We start from the raw sequence: 20,697 nt of genomic DNA on the forward strand, positions 1-20,697 counted from the left end.
GCTGCCCGCTTCGCGACTGCCTAAAACAGCCCTCCTAGTTCCCAGTATTCTGCTGGTGCACAGAGCTCGTGCGCAGTCCCGTCAGGTGGCGAGTTCTTGATCTCGGCCATGTTGCTGGGTCAATGGGGTCCTGGTGAGTCGAAGGTCAGCTGATTTCCCTGCAGAGAGGGTAGAGGGCAAGTCGCCCACAATCCATTATTGTAGATCACCTCACAGATGCTAGGACTGGGTGAAGTCTATCAATTAAACTGCTCGAATTAGAATCTGATATTAACACAGAGGCATTGACAGGATGAAGAATAAACAGCTTGTTTTAAACTGGTGGTTTCAAAACAATAAATTTTTATCTCCTCCTTTTGAATCTTCACTCTTAGCTATCATTTCCTATCCAGCTTTGGTGACTACACTTTGAAAAGTGCTATAAAGCACTTTAGGGTGTCCTGAGACTCTGAAAGGTGCAATGCAAGTCTGCCTTTCTAAGTCTTGGTGCTTTCTTTCTGAATGAGCTGTCTTTTTAAAACAATCAGAGGTGTGTGCTTTGAAGGCAGAGGTTATGACTCTTTTATTGAGGCCCTGATGCACACGTGCACCTCAGGTAGCTCCCTCCTGATTGAGCTGACTGAAGCAACATGCACAATTAACATGGGGACAGATGTTTCACTGCGGAGTTAGAGACTAAAACGTCAGTGTGTGCTGCTTAGAGAGTAACGTTTAGGTTTCAAGGACACAGCAACACAATCAAAGGGGACATTGTGGCCTAAACTGAGAGAGCAGAACCCTGGGACTGTTGGACCAAGCTTTTAGGTGCTGGGTAACATTAGCTGGACTTGTATGCCCCTGACTCTGGATTAAAGCAATCCAGTTTTGTGAAGTTATATGAAACACCTCATCCATGCCTATGTTACCTCTAGACTTGACTATTCCAATGCACGCCTAAACTGGTCTCCCACCTTCCACCCTCTGTAAACTTGAGGTCATCCAAATCTCTGCTGCCTGTGGCCTGACTCTCTCCAAGTCCCGTTCACCCATCACCCTGTGCTCGCTGACCTACATTGGCTCCCGCTTAAGCAGTGTCTCCATTTTTAAAATTCTCATCCTTGCTTTCAAATCCCCTTGTGGCCCTTTCCTCTCTCTGTCTCTGTAATCTTCAGCCACACAACGCTCTGCATTCCTCCAATCATTGCCTTCAATTTCCATCGCTCCACCATTGGCGGCCGTGCCTTCAGCTGCCTGGGCCCTAAGCTCTGGCATTCTCTCCCTAAACCTCTCCGCCTCTCTCCCCTCCTTACGACGCTCCTTAAAACCGACCTCTTTTGCCAAGCTTTTGGTCACCTGTCCCTATATCTCCTTATGTGGCTCGGTGTCAAATTTTGTCTCTTGTGGAATGTTTTATTACGTTAAGTGCTCTTGGTTTCAAAAAGCATTTTATAAGGTCTGCATGAAAAGTTATTATACAAAATTAGGGCTCATGGATTGAGGTTAATGTAGTGGCGTGGATTGGTTAACAGACAGGATACAGAGTAGGAAATGAACAGGTTGTTTATGGGTTGGCAGGCTGTAACTAGTGGGCTCCCGTAAGGATCAGTGCTTGGGCCCCAGCTGTTTCAAATCTATATCAATGACTTAGACGAGGGGATCAAGTGTAATGTATCCAAACTTGCTGATGATACAAAGTTAGGTAGGAAAGTAAGCTGGGAGGAGGATACAAAGAGGCTGCAAAGAGATAGAGACAGCGTAAGTGAGGCAAGAACATGGCAGATGGAATATAATGTGCAGAAGTGTGAAGTTATCCACTTTGGAGGGAAAATAGAAAAGCAGAATTTTTTTAAATGGCGAGAGACTGGAAAGGTTGGTATTTGGAGGGATTTGGGTGCCCTTGTGTACGAACAACAGCAAGTTAACTTTGCAGGTACAGCAAGTAATTAGGAAAGTAAATGGTATGTTAGTTTTTTTATTACAAAAGGATTAGAGTAGAAGAGTAAAGATGTCTTGCTACAATTTTCAAGGACCTTGGTGAGACCACATCTGGTGTACTGTATAGTTTTTGTCTCCTTACTTAAGGAACGATATAATTGCGTTGGAGGGAGTGCGACGGAGTTTTCACTGGATTGATTCCTGGCATGAGAGCACTGTCTTATGAGGAGAGCTTGAGACTAGGCCTATATTCCTAGAGTTTAGAAGAATGGGAAGTGGTCTCATTGAAACATATAAAATTCTTCTGGGGCTTAGTAGGGTAGTTGCAGGAAGGATGTTTCCCCTGACTGGAGAGTCTAGAACCAGGGGTCACAGTCTCAGGATAAGGGATCAGCCATATAGTACTGAGATGAGAAATTACTTCACTCAGAGGTTTGAGAGTCTTTGGGGTTCTCTACCCCAGAGAGCTGTGGATGCTCAGTCGTTGAGTATATTGAAGACTGAGGTCGATAGATTTTTGGGTATCAAGGAAATTAAAGGATATGGGGATAGTGAAGGAAGGAGGAATTGAGGTAGAAAATCAGCCATGATATTGAATGGCAGAGCAGGCTCAAGGGGCCAAATCTCCCACTCCTGCCCCTATTTCTTATGTACGTTGGTTTTGATTATCTGAATGTAACGTTTCGTGTTGCTATTGGATGCCATCCCTGTAAATGTCTTGGCCAGATCCTGAAATGGCTGCCTTTTTCTTCTCCCTGACAGTGCTAAACACCTCCTCTCAGGAGGAGGTCTCCATCCAGGACGTGCGGATTTTGCCAAACTTCAACGCCAGCTACTTGCCCATGATGCCTGATGGTTCGGTGCTGCTCGTAGACAATGTCTGGTGAGAGCTGTGCGTAATATTTATAAGGGACTGGGATGAAGCTGGAAAGGACATGAGGCTGGCTCAGTGATGCCTCCGACAAGTTCACCAGTGATTTGCACTTCAACCTGGCCCCGTTGGCCCGGTTTGGGGGCTTGAGTGCGGAGGGGGGTGGACTCTGCCTCCCGGTGTTGGTACCCAGTCTGTACCAAGTGGGGAGCAGTGCCAAATTTTGGTCCATGCCAAAGTCACTGGGGTGGCTGTCAAGCAGCAGCAATCAGACCCAGCAGCCTGGCGTAGGAGGAGGAAGTAGCCCTGGAAAGGAAGGTGTGGAGTGTTATCGCTCTCCTGATTGTTATCCAGTGATCTGCACTGTGAGAGTCTGACAATGTACAAGCATAAACAGCCTGGATACTCCCTGCTCAGGCTTAACGTGAACAGGATGGGTCTTTCAGTCATATTCAAACCTGTGTCGATTCGAGAGGAATAGAATTAAAAGGCAGAGTTTATGTTAAACTTGTGTGGAACCTTGGTTACACTACACTTGGTGGAGCACCGTGCACAGTTCCGGTCTCCATGTCACACTTGGAGCACTGTGCACAGTTCCGGTCTCCATGTCACACTTGGAGCACTGTGCACAGTTCCGGTCTCCATATCACACTTGGAGCACTGTGCACAGTTCCGGTCTCCATATCACACTTGGAGCACCATGCACAGTTCCGGTCTCCATGTCACACTTGGAGCACCGTGCACAGTTCCGGTCTCCATGTCACACTTGGAGCACCGTGCACAGTTCCGGTCTCCATGTCACACTTGGAGCACCGTGCACAGTTCCGGTCTCCATGTCACACTTGGAGCACCGTGCACAGTTCCGGTCTCCATGTCACACTTGGAGCACCGTGCACAGTTCCGGTCTCCATGTCACACTTGGAGCACTGTGCACAGTTCCGGTCTCCATATCACACTTGGAGCACCGTGCACAGTTCCGGTCTCCATGTCACACTTGGAGCACTGTGCACAGTTCCGGTCTCCATGTCACACTTGGAGCACTGTGCACAGTTCTGGTCTCCGTATCACACTTGGAGCGCTGTGCACAGTTCCGGTCTCCGTGTCACACTTGGAGCACTGTGCACAGTGTTGGTCTCCATATCACACTTGGAGCACCGTGCACAGTGTTGGTCTCCATATCACACTTGGAGCACCGTGCACAGTGTTGGTCTCCATATCACACTTGGAGCACAGTGCACAGTTCCGGTCTCCATATCACACTTGGAGCACCGTGCACAGTGTTGGTCTCCATATCACACTTGGAGCACCGTGCACAGTGTTGGTCTCCATATCACACTTGGAGCACCGTGCACAGTGTTGGTCTCCATATCACACTTGGAGCACAGTGCACAGTTCCGGTCTCCATATCACACTTGGAGCACTGTGCACAGTTCCGGTCTCCATATCACACTTGGAGCACAGTGCACAGTTCCGGTCACCATATCACACTTGGAGCACCGTGCACAGTTCTGGTCTCCATATCACACTTGGAGCACTGTGCACAGTTCTGGTTTCCATATCACACTTGGAGCACTGTGCACAGTTCTGGTCTCTATATCACACTTGGAGCACTGTGCACAGTTCTGGTTTCCATATCACACTTGGAGCACTGTGCACAGTTCTGGTCTCTATATCACACTTGGAGCACTGTGCACAGTTCCGATCTCCATATCACACTTGGAGCACCGTTCACAGTGTTGGTCTCCATATCACACTTGGAGCACTGTGCACAGTGTTGGTCTCCATATCACACTTGGAGCACTGTGCACAGTGTTGGTCTCCATATCACACTTGGAGCACTGTGCACAGTGTTGGTCTCCATATCACACTTGGAGCACTGTGCACAGTTCTGGTTTCCATATCACACTTGGAGCACTGTGCACAGTTCTGGTCTCTATATCACACTTGGAGCACTGTGCACAGTTCCGATCTCCATATCACAAAACGGATGTAGAAAGAGTGCAAAAAAGATTTGAAAGGATGATGTGAGCTGAGAGGTTATACATATCAGGACTGGCTGAATAGGCCTTGAAAAGCGAAGGCTAAGGGATGACTTGATAGAGATCACCAAAATTATGAAAAGATTTATAAAACACTGCCTGTGCGGAGTTTGCAAGTTCTCCCTGTGTCTGCGTGGGTTTCCGCCGGGTGCTCCGGTTTCCTCCCACAGCCAAAGACTTGCAGGTTGATAGGTAAATTGGCCATTGTAAATTGCCCGTAGTGTAGGTCGCTGGTAGGATAATGGTGGGGATGTGGTAGGAATATGGGATTAATGTAGGATTAGTATAAATGGGTAGTTGTTGGTCAGCACAGACTCGGTGGGCCGAAGGGCCTGTTTCAGTGCTGTATCTCTGTGACTATGACTAATAACTAGACAGGGAGACGATATCCTCCTCTTCTGGGGCGAACAGAACTTGGGGCCATCAACATGACAGAGTCACAATAAATCCAATAAGGGAATTCAGAAACAATCTCTTAAAGAGTGGCGAGAATGAATGATGAACTGAGGAGTGGGAAGTAGAACGCCGGTGCAAACTTAATGGACCGAATGGCCTTATCCTGTGCTGAGTCAATGGATTCTTCATGGGTTGGGCACACTTGGTGGGCAATGGCACATTGTAAAGACTGGTCAGATGGCAGCTTAACGTCTCGTGCTGGTCTGTTGAACCACACTGGAGAACTCGCTGGCTCGAAGGAAAAGCTGTTTAATGATGCCAATGGGAAAAACGTTTTCTCGCTTGCCTTTCTCAGTCCTGACTTTGTAATTTAGTGCAACCAGCCATTAAACAATACATTCCTGTAACTTCTGTAGGGCCCTTAAAAGAGTATAAAAACTCCCTACAGATACGCTCTTGAATTTCTAACAATATTACTACTATAAGTGACCCTGATCACAGCCTTTGCTGAAGATGGATTTTCAGCTTTCATTACTGAGAAGGATGAAATGCTTCTTTAATATGGGATGACCAAATCCTGTTGTCTGTATCCTAACTCGCATCCTATGAAATGCCTCGGGATGTTTTTAACCATGTTAATGGCGCTATATAAATGCGAGTCTTTGTTGGTCTCCGGGTTGTGATGGTTTGTTTGAACGTGTCTGCCGCCGGTTTTCCCCCCACAGCCACCAGTCGGGTGACGTGTCCGTGGCTTCGTTCTACAGGATGGACGGCAATTATAGCCAGCTCCCGACGAGGCTCAGCGCCCTGGAGGAGCAAGCTTTCCTCTTCCAGCTGCAGGTTAATGAGCGGCCCCAGCAGGACACGAAGGAGGTACGGCACACGCTCAAGGGATGGCCTGCTTCATGCCAAGAACGGAAAGCTTTCAGTAACTGCTGCTGTGGAAAGTAAATTCGGCAAAGATAGGGGGAATGGAACAGAGTAGATGACCGTTTCAGGGAGACAGCACAGGCACGATTTAAAGTGATTGGCACCAGGGGCGACACGAGGAAAAACATTTTGACCCAGCGAGTGGTTGAACACTTGGGGAAAAAATATTGCAGTGATGTGGGGAAAGGGAGTGGGACTAACTGGATTGCTCTTCGAAAGAGCTGGCACAGGGCCGATGGGCTGAATGGCCTCCTTCTGTGCTGTGCTGCTGTCCGATGCTGTGAATCCACCGCCTTTTGCGGGAGTGAATTCCAGATTTGCACCACCACCTAATGTAAAAGAAGCTCAATCGAGGCCCTTGCCAGCCAGTCGCTAGAGAAGGTCGTAATCCTGCTTAACTAGGGTGAACTTGAACCCAAATCATAGAACCAGAAAGTGACGCAGCACAGAAAGAGGCCATTCGGCCCATCATGCCTGTGGTGGACCTTTTGAAAGCCGGTGGACAACTCCCTCTGGATGCTCCTTGTTAGCGACGTTTTAAACCCAGGAGCGCGATCTACCCTGGACCCCCGCCTCTCGCAAAAACTGTGAGCGTTATTTTGAAAAGCTTTTTCCAACAGACAGCAAGCAATAGCCGCCATTAGTGCGGCGGTTTTACAGTGTTCCCTGGAGCATTGAGAGCCAGAAGGAAGGCTCGGGTTCCAACCCAGTAAACTGCTACATTCCTGGCAGCTTCCCTTTCAGACGTGGGTGCACCGCTTCAGTTACACTCTGTCCAAGTCTGCACGGCTGACGGAGCCAGCAGGAAATAAAGATACGCTGGCCCTTAGAGTTGTGGAAAAGCACTGAAGTGTTCTCATCAGAATAAGGACTGGGGATCAGAATTTTAAAATTCTGTTGCGGACTTTTTTTTTTGAGCAGTGCTGTCACTAGCGGGTACTAGTACATAATAGTAACAGGCTGTTTGGCCCATCTGGCCCATGCTGGCATTTACGCCCCACACGAGCCTTCTACCGCCCAACTCCATCTCACCCCATCAATATATCCTACTATTGCTTTCTCCCTGCTGTGTTTATTAACCAGCTTGCCCTTCAGTGCATCTGTTGATAGTTTAACCTGGCATCTCAAACTCAGTGTAACCGAGTTAACTAAATCTGGCAGAGTGCAGGCGACGTTACATGGAAAATTTATATCGTGTTCTCTCTGAAGCCGCGGGAGAAACCCCCCCCCCCATATAGGAATGGAGCGAGCAACCATTGGTGCCATTTTCCCCCGGGTTTCTTAACAGTGAAGCTATGTTAGGAAATTGGGAACCCACCCACCCACCACGCCCGCAGAAATTCCTCCCCTCGCTGCATGCCCCCCCCCCCCCCCCATACTATCCCCCTGAGCACTTAAATCAATCGCCTATCATAATTAAAACAGAGACTGCTGGGACTACACAGCAGGTCTGTCAGAGGAAAGACAGGTATCGTTCATTTGATTGTAAGCCCTCTGTCGTGACTGCACGACAACAGCTTGCATTTATATAGCACCTGCCACGTAGTGAAGATGTCCCAAGGTGCTTCACGAGAGCCGTTATCAGACAAAAACGGACACCAAATGAGATATTGGGACGTAGGAACAGGAGGAGGCCATTCAGCCCTTCGAGCCTGTTCCACAATTCAATTTTTTTTTTTAATTTCGCTCATATGATGTGGGCATCGCTGGCAAGGCCAGCATTTATTGCCCATCCCTAATTGTCCTTGAGAAGGTGGTGGTGAGCTGCCTCCTTGAACCGCCGCCGTCCTTGTGCTGTAGGTGTAGAGGGTTATGGCTGATCTGGGACCTAACTCCATGTTTGCCTTTGCTCCAGGCCCCAATACGTAGTTTAGCAAACTTGGGTTTAAACTGGTGATCAAACGTGGGGTCAAGCAAGTCGGTTTCAAGGAGTGTCTTAAAGAAGTATTATGTGCGGCCCCCACTGCTTATAGCTGGTGTTAACACACTTATTGGTCTTGCTGCATACAAGGACGAATAGAATAGTACAAATTTTTAACTGGTGAATTTTTCCTCTTGATTTGGCTGAGGGTTTTTAACCTTCCTGTGCCTGTCCCAGGAGATGACATGACCTGCTGGTGGTTGGGGGTGTTGTGGGGGTGGGTGTGGTGGTTTTGGTCGGGTCGGGGTGTCCAATCGAACTGCTTCATGCATCATGACGTACGCCTGGGGCACACTTGATAAACGTGTTGGCCTTTTCCTGCCTGTCGCTCACGTCCGTTTTTGCAGCTTTAAACGATCTGGCCAGAATCAAACTTATTTCATTTTGCTTGGTATGCACAAGTATTAACCGAGCGGGTGCGGGACATAATTTAACTTGCTGCTCTTTGTTCCTGTCAGATGATTTTGGACCCAGGCTCGCTCTAATGTCAAGTTAAAGTGTGACCAAGTTCAGCAATAATTTGTTCGCTTTTTTTTTTCTATCTTTTTAAAAAAAAAACACAGGGTCTGGAAGTGCCGTTGACTGCGATAGTATGTTGGTCCACCGCTAACCTACCTCTTGAGAAGAAGATCTATACACATTACAGGTGGGTATTAGAGCACAGTTTCTGCCACTTTACCCATTAACCACTCTTCACGCATTGTCCCCTTGTGTGTCACCAAACAGTAAGCACATGTTTAGTGGTTTATTGCTTTGAGAGTACATATAATACATATCAGGGTCCAGCTCAGCAGGCTTGGAGGAAACCCCCCATCCTCATCCCTCTTTCCCATCTTGCCCCCTCCCCAATTTCTTCCCGCTGTTCCCCACCCCCAACCTTCTTCCCTCTCTCTCCCCCACCTGCTTACAGCACAGAAGGAGGTCATTCAGCCCATCATGTCTGCACGGCTCTCTGAATGAGCATTTCACCTAATGCTACTCCCTGGCCTTCTCCCCGTAGCCCCGCACGTTCTTCCATTTCAGATTACAATCCAATTCCCTCTCGAATGCCTCGATTTGAATCTGCCTCCACCACAATCTCAGGCAGCGCATTCCAGATCCTAACCACTCGCTGCGTGGAAAAGTTTTTCCGCATGTCACTTCTGGTCCTTTTGCCGATCACCTTCAAATCGGTGTCCTCTGGTTCCCGACCCTTCCGCCAATGGGAACAGTTTCTCTCGATCTACTCTGTCCAGACCCCACATGATTTTGAACGCCTCCATCAAATCTCCTCTCAACCTTCTCTTCTCTAAGGAGAACAGCCCCAGCTTCTCCAGTCTATCCACGTAACTGAAGTCCCTCATCTCTGGAACCATTCTCGTGAATCTTTTCTGCACCTTCTCTAATGCCTTCACATCCGTCCTAAAGTGTGGTGCCCAGAACTGGATGCAATACTCCAGTTGAGTATACAAGTTTAACATAACTTCCTTGCTATTGTACTCTATGCCCCTATTAAAGAAGCCTAGGATGCTGTATGCTCTCTCAACGTGTCCTGCCACCTTCAATGATTTATGCACAAAAACACCCAGGTCCCTCTGCTCCTGCACCCCTTTTGGAATTGTACCCTTTGTCTGTCTCTCCTCATTCTTTCTACCAAAATGAATAACTTCACACATCTCCGCATTAAATTTCATCTGTCACTTGTCCGCCCATTTCACCAACCCGTCTGTCCTATTGACGTTTTACACTATCCTCCTCACAGTTCACAATGCATCCAAGTTTTGTATCAGCTGCAAATTTTGAAATTGTGCCTTGTACACCAAGGTCTAACGTACATCAGGAAAAGCAAGGGTCCTAACACTGCCCCTGGGGAACTCCACAATAAACCTTACTCCAGCCCGAAAAACATGCATTAACTCTGTTTCTTGTCACTCAGCCAATTTTGTATCCATGTTGCTTTTATTCCATGAGCTATAACTTTGCTCCCAAGTCTGTTGTGTGGCACTGTATCAAATGCCTTTTGAAAGTCCATGTACACTACATCAACAGCATTGCCCTCATCAACCTCCCCTGTTACCTTATCAAAAACTCAAGCAAGTTAGTTAAACACAATTTGCCCTTAACAAATCTGTGCTGGCTTTTCTTCATTCAGCTGCATTTGCCTAAATGACCATTAATTTTGTCCCGAATTATCATTTCCAGAAGCTTCCCCCACTACAGAGATTAAACTGAGCGAGCTGTAGTTGCTGTGCGTATCTTTACACCCTTTTTTGAACAAGGGTATTATATTTGCAATTATTCTTTCCCTCCCCCAGTCTCCCATTTTAATAACATGGGATGAACCTTTTTTTAAAAAAATAAATAAATTCAGGGGATGTGGGTGTCGCTGGCAAGGCCAGTGTTTATTGCCCATCTATAATGACTCTTGAGAAGGTGTGAAGGAACAGCGATATATTTCCAAGTCAGGATGGTGTGCGACTTGGAGGGGAACTTGCAGGTGGTGGTGTTCCCATGCGGCTGCTGCCCTTGTCCTTCTAGGTGGTAGAGGTTGCGGGTTTGGAAGGTGCTGTCGAAGGAGCCTTGGCGAGTTGCTGCAGTGCATCTTGTAGATGGTACACACTGCTGCCACTGTGCGTGGGTGGTGGAGGGAGTGAATGTTTAAGGTGGTAGATGGGGTGCCAATCACCCCTGAACGGCCTGGCTCCAATTTTAATGTTCTGCTCCCTTGTTCTGGACTCCCCCCACCTGAGGAACTAGTTTCTCTCTATCGACCCGATCAAATCTTGAACACCTCGATTAGATCACCCTTAATTCTTCGATATTCAAACATAATGCTTTGTCCTGAGTGTTGTTGGAGCTGCACTCATCCAGGCAAGTGGAGAGTATTCCATCGCACTCCTGACTTGTGCCTGAGATGGGATTTGGGGAGACGGGAGGTGAGGCAGTTGCTGCAGAATTCTGACCTGCCGTAGTAGCTACAGTATTTCTGTGGCTGTTCCAGTTCAGACTGCAGTGGTCACTGCCGGTGCTGTGCAAAGTGCGTCTGCAGTCGGAAATGGTTAAATTGCACCACCCTGTGGTAGTTCATGGGTTTACAGCCATGGTTTCAATGTAAGAGCTGGACTAGCAAGAGCTGTTTATCAGTACTTTGAAGTAGCTCGGGGACAAGGAGTGGGAGCAGGATACCTGCCCACCTGGTAGTGGGAGCAGGATACCTGCCCACCTGGTAGTGGGAGCAGGATACCTGCCCACCTGGTAGTGGGAGCAGGATACCTGCCCACCTGGTAGTGGGAGCAGGATACCTGCCCACCTGGTAGTGGGAGCAGGATACCTGCCCACCTGGTAGTGGGAGCAGGATACCTGCCCACCTGGTAGTTTGGTTGGTGAAATGAATAAGCCTGTTTCCAACAGGATGGGGGCAGCTTTCCGATGAAACAGTCGAAGTAACTTGCTGTATGTCAGTTGCGTCAGGACACTGAGAAGGAATAAGGGGAGTTGGAACACAGCAACAGGAGGGAGGCCATTCGACCCCTCAAACCTGTTCCAATATTCATTCAGATCATGGCTGATCTGTATCTTAACCCCATCCACCCACCTTGGTTCTGTGACCTTTAATCTCCTTACCTAACAAAAACCTATCAATCTCAGTTTTGACATTTTCAATTGACCCCCAGCCTCAACAGCTTTTTTGGGGGGAGAGAGTTCCAGATTTCCACTCCCCTTTGTGTGGAGAAGTGCTTCCTGACATCATCCCTGATCGGCCTGGCTCTAATTTTAAGGTTCTACCCCCTTGTTCTGGACTGCCCCCCCCCCCCCCCCCCCCACCCACCAGAGGAAATAGTTTCTCTCTATCGACCTGATCAAATCTTAACCACCTCGATTAGATCACACTTTACTCTTCGATATTCAAACGTAATGCAATCTGCCTTTTCTTTGCATGTTGCTGTTTTTTTTAATTTTCCTTTTTAAATGTAATGACTGGATTGTAAAAACAGAACAATTTTCATGGGAATTTGCAGTGAAGTTTCAAACAGAGTGGAAATATTTTTTTTCCGTGTCCTTGACGTCTTTCCCCCTTCAATCAGGCTGCCAAACATCCAGCTCAACCGTCCCAAGTTTGTGATGATGGCATCGTGCGAGTCGCCGGTCACCCTGTACAAGCGATTCACAGTCAAATACACGCTCCTGAATAACCTGCAGGACTTCCTCGCTGTTCGGCTGGTGTGGACTCCAGAGAGTGCCCTCAGCTTGCAGGCGGGTGAGTATTGAGGCAGCCGGGCGGCTGAGGGATGAGCCTTGTGCGTCATTTTCACGCCAAAATAGTATTGAGGGGGAATTCCTCAGCTTGGCATATTTCTGTGCCATTCTTTAACAAGAGGACAGACAGTAGGCAGCCTGTAGCCAATGGTGCTGTCTGGAGTGACACTGGGGGCAACAGTCATTAAATTGCATTTAATATTTATTGTAGAAATCTAGCACTAGGGACCACATAGTGAAGTGTATCATAATTTAGTAAGGATTTAATAAGTATTTATTTTATATCAATTAACTAATTAGTGATAGAAATGTCAGTTAGAGGGGTGAAGTGCTTCACCTGTGAGATGTGGGAGGTCCGTGACGCTTACAGCGTTCCGGGCGACTACATCTGCAGGAAGTGTACCCAGTTGCAGCTCCTCACAGACCGCATGGATGAGTTGGAGCATGCAGGTGGCGGAAAGCGTCATAGACAGGAGTTTTAGAGAAGTGGTTACACCCAAGGTGCAGGCAGATAGATGGGTGACCGCTAGAAGGGGCAGGCAGTCAGTGCAGGAATCCCCTGTGGTTATCCCCCTCTCTAACAAGTATACCGTTTTGGATACTGTTGCGGGGGATGGCCGATCAGGGGAAAACAGCAGCAGCAGCCAGAGCAGTGGCACCACGGCTGGCACTGTTCAGCAGGGAGGGACAAAGCGCAGAAGAGTAATAGTTATAGGGGACTCTATAGTCAGGGGCACAGATAGGTGCTTCTGTGGACGTGAAAGAGACTCCAGGAAGGTATGTTGCCTCCCTGGTGCCAGGGTCAAGGATGTCTCTGAACGGACAGAGGGCATTCTGAAGGGGGAGGGTGAACAGCCAGAGGTTGTAGTACACATCGGTACCAATGACATAGGCAGGAAGAGTGATGAGGTCCTGCAGGGGGAGTTTAGGGAGTTAGGTAGTAAGTTAAAAAAACAGGACCTCTAGGGTTGTAATTTCTGGATTACTCCCTGTGCCACGTGCCAGTGAGGCTAGAAATAGGAAGATAGTGCAGCTAAACACGTGGCTGAGCAGCTGGTGTAGAAGGGAGGGTTTCAGATATCTGGACCATTGGGCTGTCTTCAGGGACAGATGGGACCTGTACAAGAAGGACGGATTGCATCTAAACTGGAAGGGTACTAATATCCTGGTTGCAAGGTTTGCTAGCGTCACTCGGGAGGGTTTAAACTAGTGTGGCGGGGGGTGGGAACCAGAGCAGTAGGACAGCTAGTGAAGTAAATGAGGAGGACATCGTAAATAAGGCCAGTAGGACTAAGAGGAAGAGCAGGCAGGGAGATGTTGCTGAGCACAGCGGGACCGGTGGTCTGAAGTTTTGTCCTTGGTCTGGCATTTGTTTCAACACACGAAGTTTAACAGGTAAGGCAGATGAACTTAGAGCTTGGATTAGTACTTGGAAATATGATGTTGTTGCTATTACAGAGACTTGGTTGAGGGAAGGGCAGGAGTGGCAGCTAAATGTTCCAGGCTTTAGAAGCTTCAGGCGGGATAGAGGGGGATGTAAAAGGGGTGGAGGAGTTGCATTACTGGTTAAGGAGAATATCACAGCTGTACTGCGGGAGGACACCTCGGAGGGGACGTGCAGCGAGGCAATATGGGTGGAGCTCAGGAATAGGAAGGGTGCAGTCACGATGTTGGGGGTTTACTACAGGCCTCCCAACAGCCAGCGGGAGGTAGAGGAGCAGATATGTAGACAGATTTTGGAAAGATGTAAAGGTAACAGGGTTGTAGTGGTGGGTGATTTTAACTTCCCCAATATTGACTGGGACTCACTTAGTGCTAGGGGTTTGGATGGGGCAGAATTTGTGAGGAGCATCCAGGAGGGCTTCTTGAAACAGTATGTAGATAGTCCAACTAGGGATGGGGCCATTCTGGACCTGGTATTGGGGAATGAACCCGGCTAAGTGATCGAAGTTTCAGTGGGGGAGCATTTCGGGAGCAGTGACCATAATTCCATAAGTTTTAAGGTACTTGTGGATAAGGATAAGAGAAGTCCTCGGGTGAAGGTGCTAAATTGGGGGAAGGCTAATTATAACAATATTAGGCAGGAACTGAAGAATTTAGATTGGGGGCGGCTGTTTGAGGGTAAATCAACATCTGACATGTGGGAGTCTTTCAAACGTCAGTTGATTAGAATCCAGGACCAGCATGTTCCTGGGAGGAAGAAAGACAAGTTTGGCAAGTTTCGGGAAGCTTGGATAACATGGGATATTGTGAGCCTAGTCAAAAAGAAAAAGGAAGCATTTGTAAGGGCTGGAAGGCTAGGAACAGACGAAGCACTTGAGGAATATAAAGACAGTAGGAAGGAACTTAAGCAAGGAGTTAGGAGGGCTAAAAGGGGCCATGAAAAGTCATTGGCAAACAGGATTAAGCAAAAATCCCAAGGCTTTTTATACATATATAAAGAGCAAGAGGGTAACCAGGGAAAGGGTTGGCCTACTCAAGGACAGAGATGGGAATCTATGCGTGGAGCCAGAGGAAATGGGTGAGGTGCTAAATAAGTACTTTGCATCAGTATTCACCAAGGAGAAGGACTTGGTGGATGATGAGCCTAGGGAAGGGAGTGTAGATAGTCTCAGTCATCTCATTATCAAAAAGGAGGAGGTGTTGGGTATCTTGCAAAGCATTAAGGTAGATAAGTCCCCAGGGCCTGATGGGATCTACCCTAGAATACTGAGGGAGGCAAGGGAAGAAATTGCTGGGGCCTTGACAGAAATCTTTGCATCCTCATTGGCTACAGGTGAGGTCCCAGAGGACTGGAGAATAGCCAATGTTGTTCCTTTGTTTAAGAAGGGTGGTAAGGATAATCCAGGAAATTATAGGCCGGTGAGCCTTACATCAGTGGTAGGGAAACTATTAGAGAGGATTCTTTGGGACAGGATTTACACCCATTTGGAAACAAACAAACTTATTAGCAAGAGACAGCATGGTTTTGTGAAGGGGAGGTCGTGTCTTACTAATTTGATTGAGTTTTTTGAGGAAGTGACGAAGATGATTGATGAGGGAAGGGCGGTGGATGTTGTCTATATGGACTTTAGTAAAGCCGCAAGGTCCCGCATGGCAGACTGGTGCAAAAGGTGAAGTCACACGGGATCAGAGGTGAGCTGGCAAGATGGATACAGAACTGGCTCAGTCACAGAAGACAGAGGGTAACAGTGGATGGGTGTTTTTCTGAATGGAGGGATGTGACTAGTGGTGTTCTGCAGGGATCAGTGCTGGGACCTTTGCTGTTTGTAGTATATATAAATGATATGGAGGAAAATGCAGCTGGTCTGATTAGTAAGTTTGCGGACGACACAAAGGTTGGTGGAGTTGCGGATAATGATGAGGATTGTCAGAGGATACAGCAGGATATAGATCGGTTGGAGACTTGGGCGGAGAAATGGCAGATGGAGTTTAATCCGGACAGATGTGAGGTAATGCATTTTGGAAGGTCTAATGCAGGTGGGAGGTATACAGTAAATGGCAGAGAGATCTGGGCGTACAGGTCCACAGGTCACTGAAAGTGGCAACGCAGGTGGATAAGGTAGTCAAGTAGGCATACGGCATGCTTGCCTTCATCGGTCGGGGCATAGAGTATAAAAATTGGCAAATCATGTTGCAGCTGTACAGAACCTTAGGCCACACTTAGAATATTGCGTGCAATTCTGGTCGCCACACTACCAGAAGGACGTGGAGGCTTTGGCGAGGGTACAGAGGAGGTTTACCAGGATGTTGCCTGGTCTGGAGGGCATTAGCTATGAGGAGAGGTTGGAAAAACACGGATTGTTTTCACTGGAACGACGGAGGTGGAGGGGCGACATGATAGAGGTTTACAAAGTTATGAGCGGCATGGACAGAGTGGATAGTCAGAAGCTTTTTCCCAGGGTGGGAGAGTCAGTTACTAGGGGACATAGGTTTAAGGTGCGAGGGGCAAAGTTTAGAGGGGATGTGCGAGGCAAGATTTTTTACACAGAGGGTGGTGAGTGCCTGGAACTTGCTGCCAGGGGAGGTGGTGGAAGCAGATACGATAGCGACGTTTAAGAGACATCTTGACAAATATATGAATAGGAAGGGAATAGAGGGATATGGGCCCCGGAAGTGCAGAAGGTGTTAGTTTCGGCAGGCATCAAGATCGGCGTAGGCTTGGAGGGCCGAATGGCCTGTTCCTGTGCTGTACTGTTCTTTGTTCTTGCCAGGATCTGAAGCTGGAATGAGAGGTGTGGATGTGAATTCTGACTCGCCTATTGTGGGGGAAGAGTGCCCATTTTAGTAGCATTATGTTGGTTTGAAAATCAGCTATATGAGAGTGTTTATTAAGGACTGGGATTAGGCTGGGGTCCAACAGACCTGTCCCTTTGTGACTTTTTTTTTCATGTGATGTGAGCTGCCTTCTGAGCAAATGGCTTCCTTGGCCATTTCAGAGGGCAGTCAAGAGTCAGCCGCAATGCTGAGGGTCTGGAGCCACATGTAGGCCAGACCAGGTAAGGATGGCAGATTTCCTTCCCTAAAGGACATCATCCGATGTTGTTTTGCAACAATCCAGTAGTTTCATGGTCACCGTTACTGAGACCAGCTTTTTAATTCCAGATTTATTTAATTTAATTGAATTTAAATTCCTGCAGCTGCCGTGGTGGGATTTGAACTCGTGTCTCTGGGTCATCAGTCCAGGTCTCTGGATTACTCGTCCAGTAATCTAACCACTATGCTACCGTACCCGGATCGATCTCTCAATATCTGTCAGTGCTTTCTCTCCAACTGACAGGGGAAAAATACGAAACAGTGGCAGAATCAAAACCTGATGAGATCTGTTCAGTTTTGTGAATTAAAACTTGTATATCCTCACCTATTTAAAGACCTGTACATGAAACTTTCCTAATGCATGGCTATGTAGCGGGCAACAGCGTCTTAAACCTGCACTGACGCCAAATCAGATATTTCACTCGCTCGACGTCTGGGAGACGCGGCTGTTCAGTCACACTTGACGGCAGAAAGCATGCTTGAAGCAAAAGTGAGAGACCTGGAATGAGAGAACCAGCGGAGTAATGGGTGCAGTATGTGTGTACAAGCACTTAATACGCCTGCATTCGTTTGCTGCCTGGTGTTTGAAAGTGCAGAGGATCACTGTTGAACTGCAATGATTATTGTTTTGTGGGAAATGCAGCAATCCTCTGCACCAGTTGCATCCTGTGAACAGCAACGCGGTGAATGGCCAGTTAAACACGAGGGAGAGGGGAAGGAGTCTTGTGTGGGAGCATAAAAGGGGAACTGGTGGTTACTAGTGGTAATGTCACTCGACTAGTAATCCAGAGGTGTAGGCTAATGCCCTGGGGACTCTGGTTCAAATCCCACCATGGCAGCTGGTGGAATTTAAATTCTATAAGTTAATAAATGCAGTTAATTAATAAAAATCTGGAATTGAAAGCCAGTCTCAGTTTCATTGCACCATTGCTACCATCGATTTGTCATTAAAAAAAACCTTCTGGTTCACTAATGTTCTTTCAGGGAAGGAAATCTGCCGTCCTTACCCGGTCTGGCCTACATGTCACTCCAGACCCACAGCAATGTGGTTGACACTCAACTGCCCTCTAAAATGGCTGAGCAAGCTAGTTGTCAAGGACAATTAGGGATGGGCAACAAATGCTGGCCTTGCCAGCGATACCCGAATCCCCATGAAAGATTTTTTTTTTTTTTAAAACACCAGCATGGAGCTGTTGGGCTGAATGGCCTGTTTCCGTGCCGTAACACCTACGGGACTCACAGAGCTGCGAGCGGTTAACCCCTTTTCTGTCTGTCCTGTCTGGAGCTCACTTTGCTCCAGCTGCTGTGGTGTTTGCTGTTTGATTGATTCTTTCTGTGAGCCCTTGGCATTTAAGATCAACCATGTCTCTCTCTAATTAGGAAAGAAGCTGTCGGAAGAGGATCTCCGTGCAGCGGAGGCCACCCTGAACTCGGTGGTGTGCCACACGCCGCTCAACCACTTGGGCTACTGCAAGAAGGGCAGCACAGTGACGTACAACGTAGCCTTTCAGGTGCTCCGCACAGGACTCTTTGAGGTAATGGGCCGCCACTTAAAGCCCACCATGTCGTTTAAAAATCATCTCCAAATTGTTTTTTTTAATTTTTATCGTCGTCTATTAGTTTTGCAAAGGATGGTAAGTTTCTTTTTAAAAAGGCTCTTTACAAAGTATTTCCGGCACAGAAAGAGGCCATTCGGCCCATCTGCTCTGTGCTGTTGTTTCTGCTCCACATGAGCCTCCTCCCACCCCTGTTCATCTCACCCTATCAGCATACCCTTCTATTCCTTTCTCCCTCATGTGTTTATCCAGCTTCCCCTTCAATGTATCCATATTATTCACCTCAACCACTCCCTGTGGGAGCGAGTTCCACATTCTCACCACCCTCTGGGGAAAGAAGTTTCTTCCGAATTCCCTGATTGGATTTATTAGTAACTACCTTATATTTATGACCCCTTAGTTCTGAGTTCACCCACCATTGGAAACATCTTCTCTACGTCTACCCTTTCATAATCTTAAAGACCTCTATCAGGTCACCCCTCAGCCTTCTCTTTTCCAGAGAATGTTCAGTCTTCTATCCATAACAAATCTGATAGTTATTCACAGTACGATTCCACTCTGTTAAACGTTGAAAAATAGCTTTTTCCTCCCATCATCCCTTCACAAACATGGTGTTCACATGTCACTGTACGGACTGAACCATGCAGAGAAGAATCTTATTTGGATTTACGTGATTTCACACTTTTGATTCAGCGATTAAAATGGATACACCGTTTGTGTACTTTTTAAAACTACAAAATGCTGGAATTTAAACAGCGAATCTATCAGCATCTGTAAACTGACTAGGCAGGTTCATGTTTTGCATCTCGGATCTGCAAAGCTGAGAGCCACTCGAGAACGATGAAGCAGAGGAGGAGGCCATTCGGCCCATCGTGCCCATGCCAGCTCTTTTGAAAGAGCCATCCAATTTGTCCCAGTCCCCTTAGCCCTGCAATATTTAATCTTTAAAATATTTATCCGTTTCCCTTTTGAAAGTTACTATTGAATCTGCTTCCACCGCCCTTTCAGGCAGCGCGTTCCAGATCATCACAACTTGCTACATAACAATATTTCCTCATCTCCCCCCTGATTCTTTTGCCAGTTATCTTAAATCTGTGTCCTCTGGTTACAGATCCTTCTGCCAGTGGAAACAGTTTATCCCTATTTCTTCACTGAAAAGCTTGTGAATCTTGGGAATTCTCTATCCTCAGTCGTGAAGTATATTCAAGAGTGAGGTGGATAGATTTTTAGTCACTAAGGGAATCAAGGCACATGGGGAGAGGACGAGAAGGTGGAGTTGTAGTAAAGGATCACCCGTGATTGTATTGAATGGCAGAACAGGCTCGAGGGGCCGAATCCCGCCCCTATTTCTTATGTTATCTACTTGATCGAACCTCTGTCATTCTGAACGCCTCTATTCAATCTTCCCTTAACCTTCCCTGCTCCAAGAACAATCCCAGCTTCTCCACTCTCTACACATTCACTGAAGTCCCTCATCCCTGGGACCATTCCAGTAAACCACCTCTGCACCCTCTCCAAAGCCTATCCTTGCTACAATATGTCCAGAAGTATGTAATGCTGCACAAATCCTCAGTGTCATTTTTTTTCTTCATCAACATCTGTCCAGCTTTTGTTAATATCCACTATTAATATGTAAACTAATGATGAGAAAAATGTGCAGAGCTTTCCTGTATTCATGCTAATTAATTCAACAATATTTGTTTGGTGTGATTACAATTCCGGTAAGTTTCTTACCTACAATTAACTATATACATACCGTAACCTCCAACAATCTTGATCATTATTTGATGTTTTTAAACTGCGCATCAGCACCAAGAGATTGAATGTTGTTCTGTTGTCTTCTCTGTTTGTGGTCTGACCCTGCTCTCCTTTCTTTATTCTCTCCCTCCCTCCGCCCCGCTCCCTCCCACCAGCTGAGCCAACACATGAAGCTGAAATTACAATTCACTGCCAGCGTGACGAACCCGCCCCCTGAGGCCCGGCCAGTTTCCCGGAAGAACAGCCCTGGCAGCCCGGCAGTCCGAGACCTCATGGAGCGTCACCAGGCCAACCTGGGCCGGTCACAGTCCTTCTCCCATCAGCAGCCCTCACGGAGTAGTCACCTGATGAGGTAAGGATGCTGCGAAAGGTAATAAACCAGTACAAGGAGGCCATTCTTCTCATTGTGCTGTCTCTCTGAAAGAGCTATCCAATTACGTACACTCCCCTGCTCTTTCCCCCACATCCCTCCAAATTTCTCTCCTTCAAGCATTTATCCAATTTCCAGGCAGCACATTCCAGATCACAACAACTCGCTGC

At 47.4% G+C, this 20,697-nt stretch overlaps 1 protein-coding gene across 2 annotated transcripts in view; it reads left to right on the forward strand.

Moving 5' to 3' along the window:
• Positions 1-20,697, forward strand: part of trappc14 (trafficking protein particle complex subunit 14) — an 89,541-nt gene that overhangs the window by 60,621 nt on the left and 8,223 nt on the right. For both annotated transcript variants that reach the window (XM_068023538.1, XM_068023539.1), the window contains 6 exons: positions 2,677-2,797; positions 5,946-6,093; positions 8,635-8,717; positions 12,136-12,308; positions 18,224-18,378; positions 20,313-20,509. In XM_068023538.1, the coding sequence (XP_067879639.1) occupies positions 2,677-2,797; positions 5,946-6,093; positions 8,635-8,717; positions 12,136-12,308; positions 18,224-18,378; positions 20,313-20,509 (877 nt within the window). The remainder of the gene's footprint in view (positions 1-2,676; positions 2,798-5,945; positions 6,094-8,634; positions 8,718-12,135; positions 12,309-18,223; positions 18,379-20,312; positions 20,510-20,697) is intronic.

Source organism: Heterodontus francisci, chromosome 48 (assembly GCF_036365525.1).
Source record: "Heterodontus francisci isolate sHetFra1 chromosome 48, sHetFra1.hap1, whole genome shotgun sequence".
Classification (NCBI taxonomy): Eukaryota; Metazoa; Chordata; class Chondrichthyes; order Heterodontiformes; family Heterodontidae; genus Heterodontus; species Heterodontus francisci.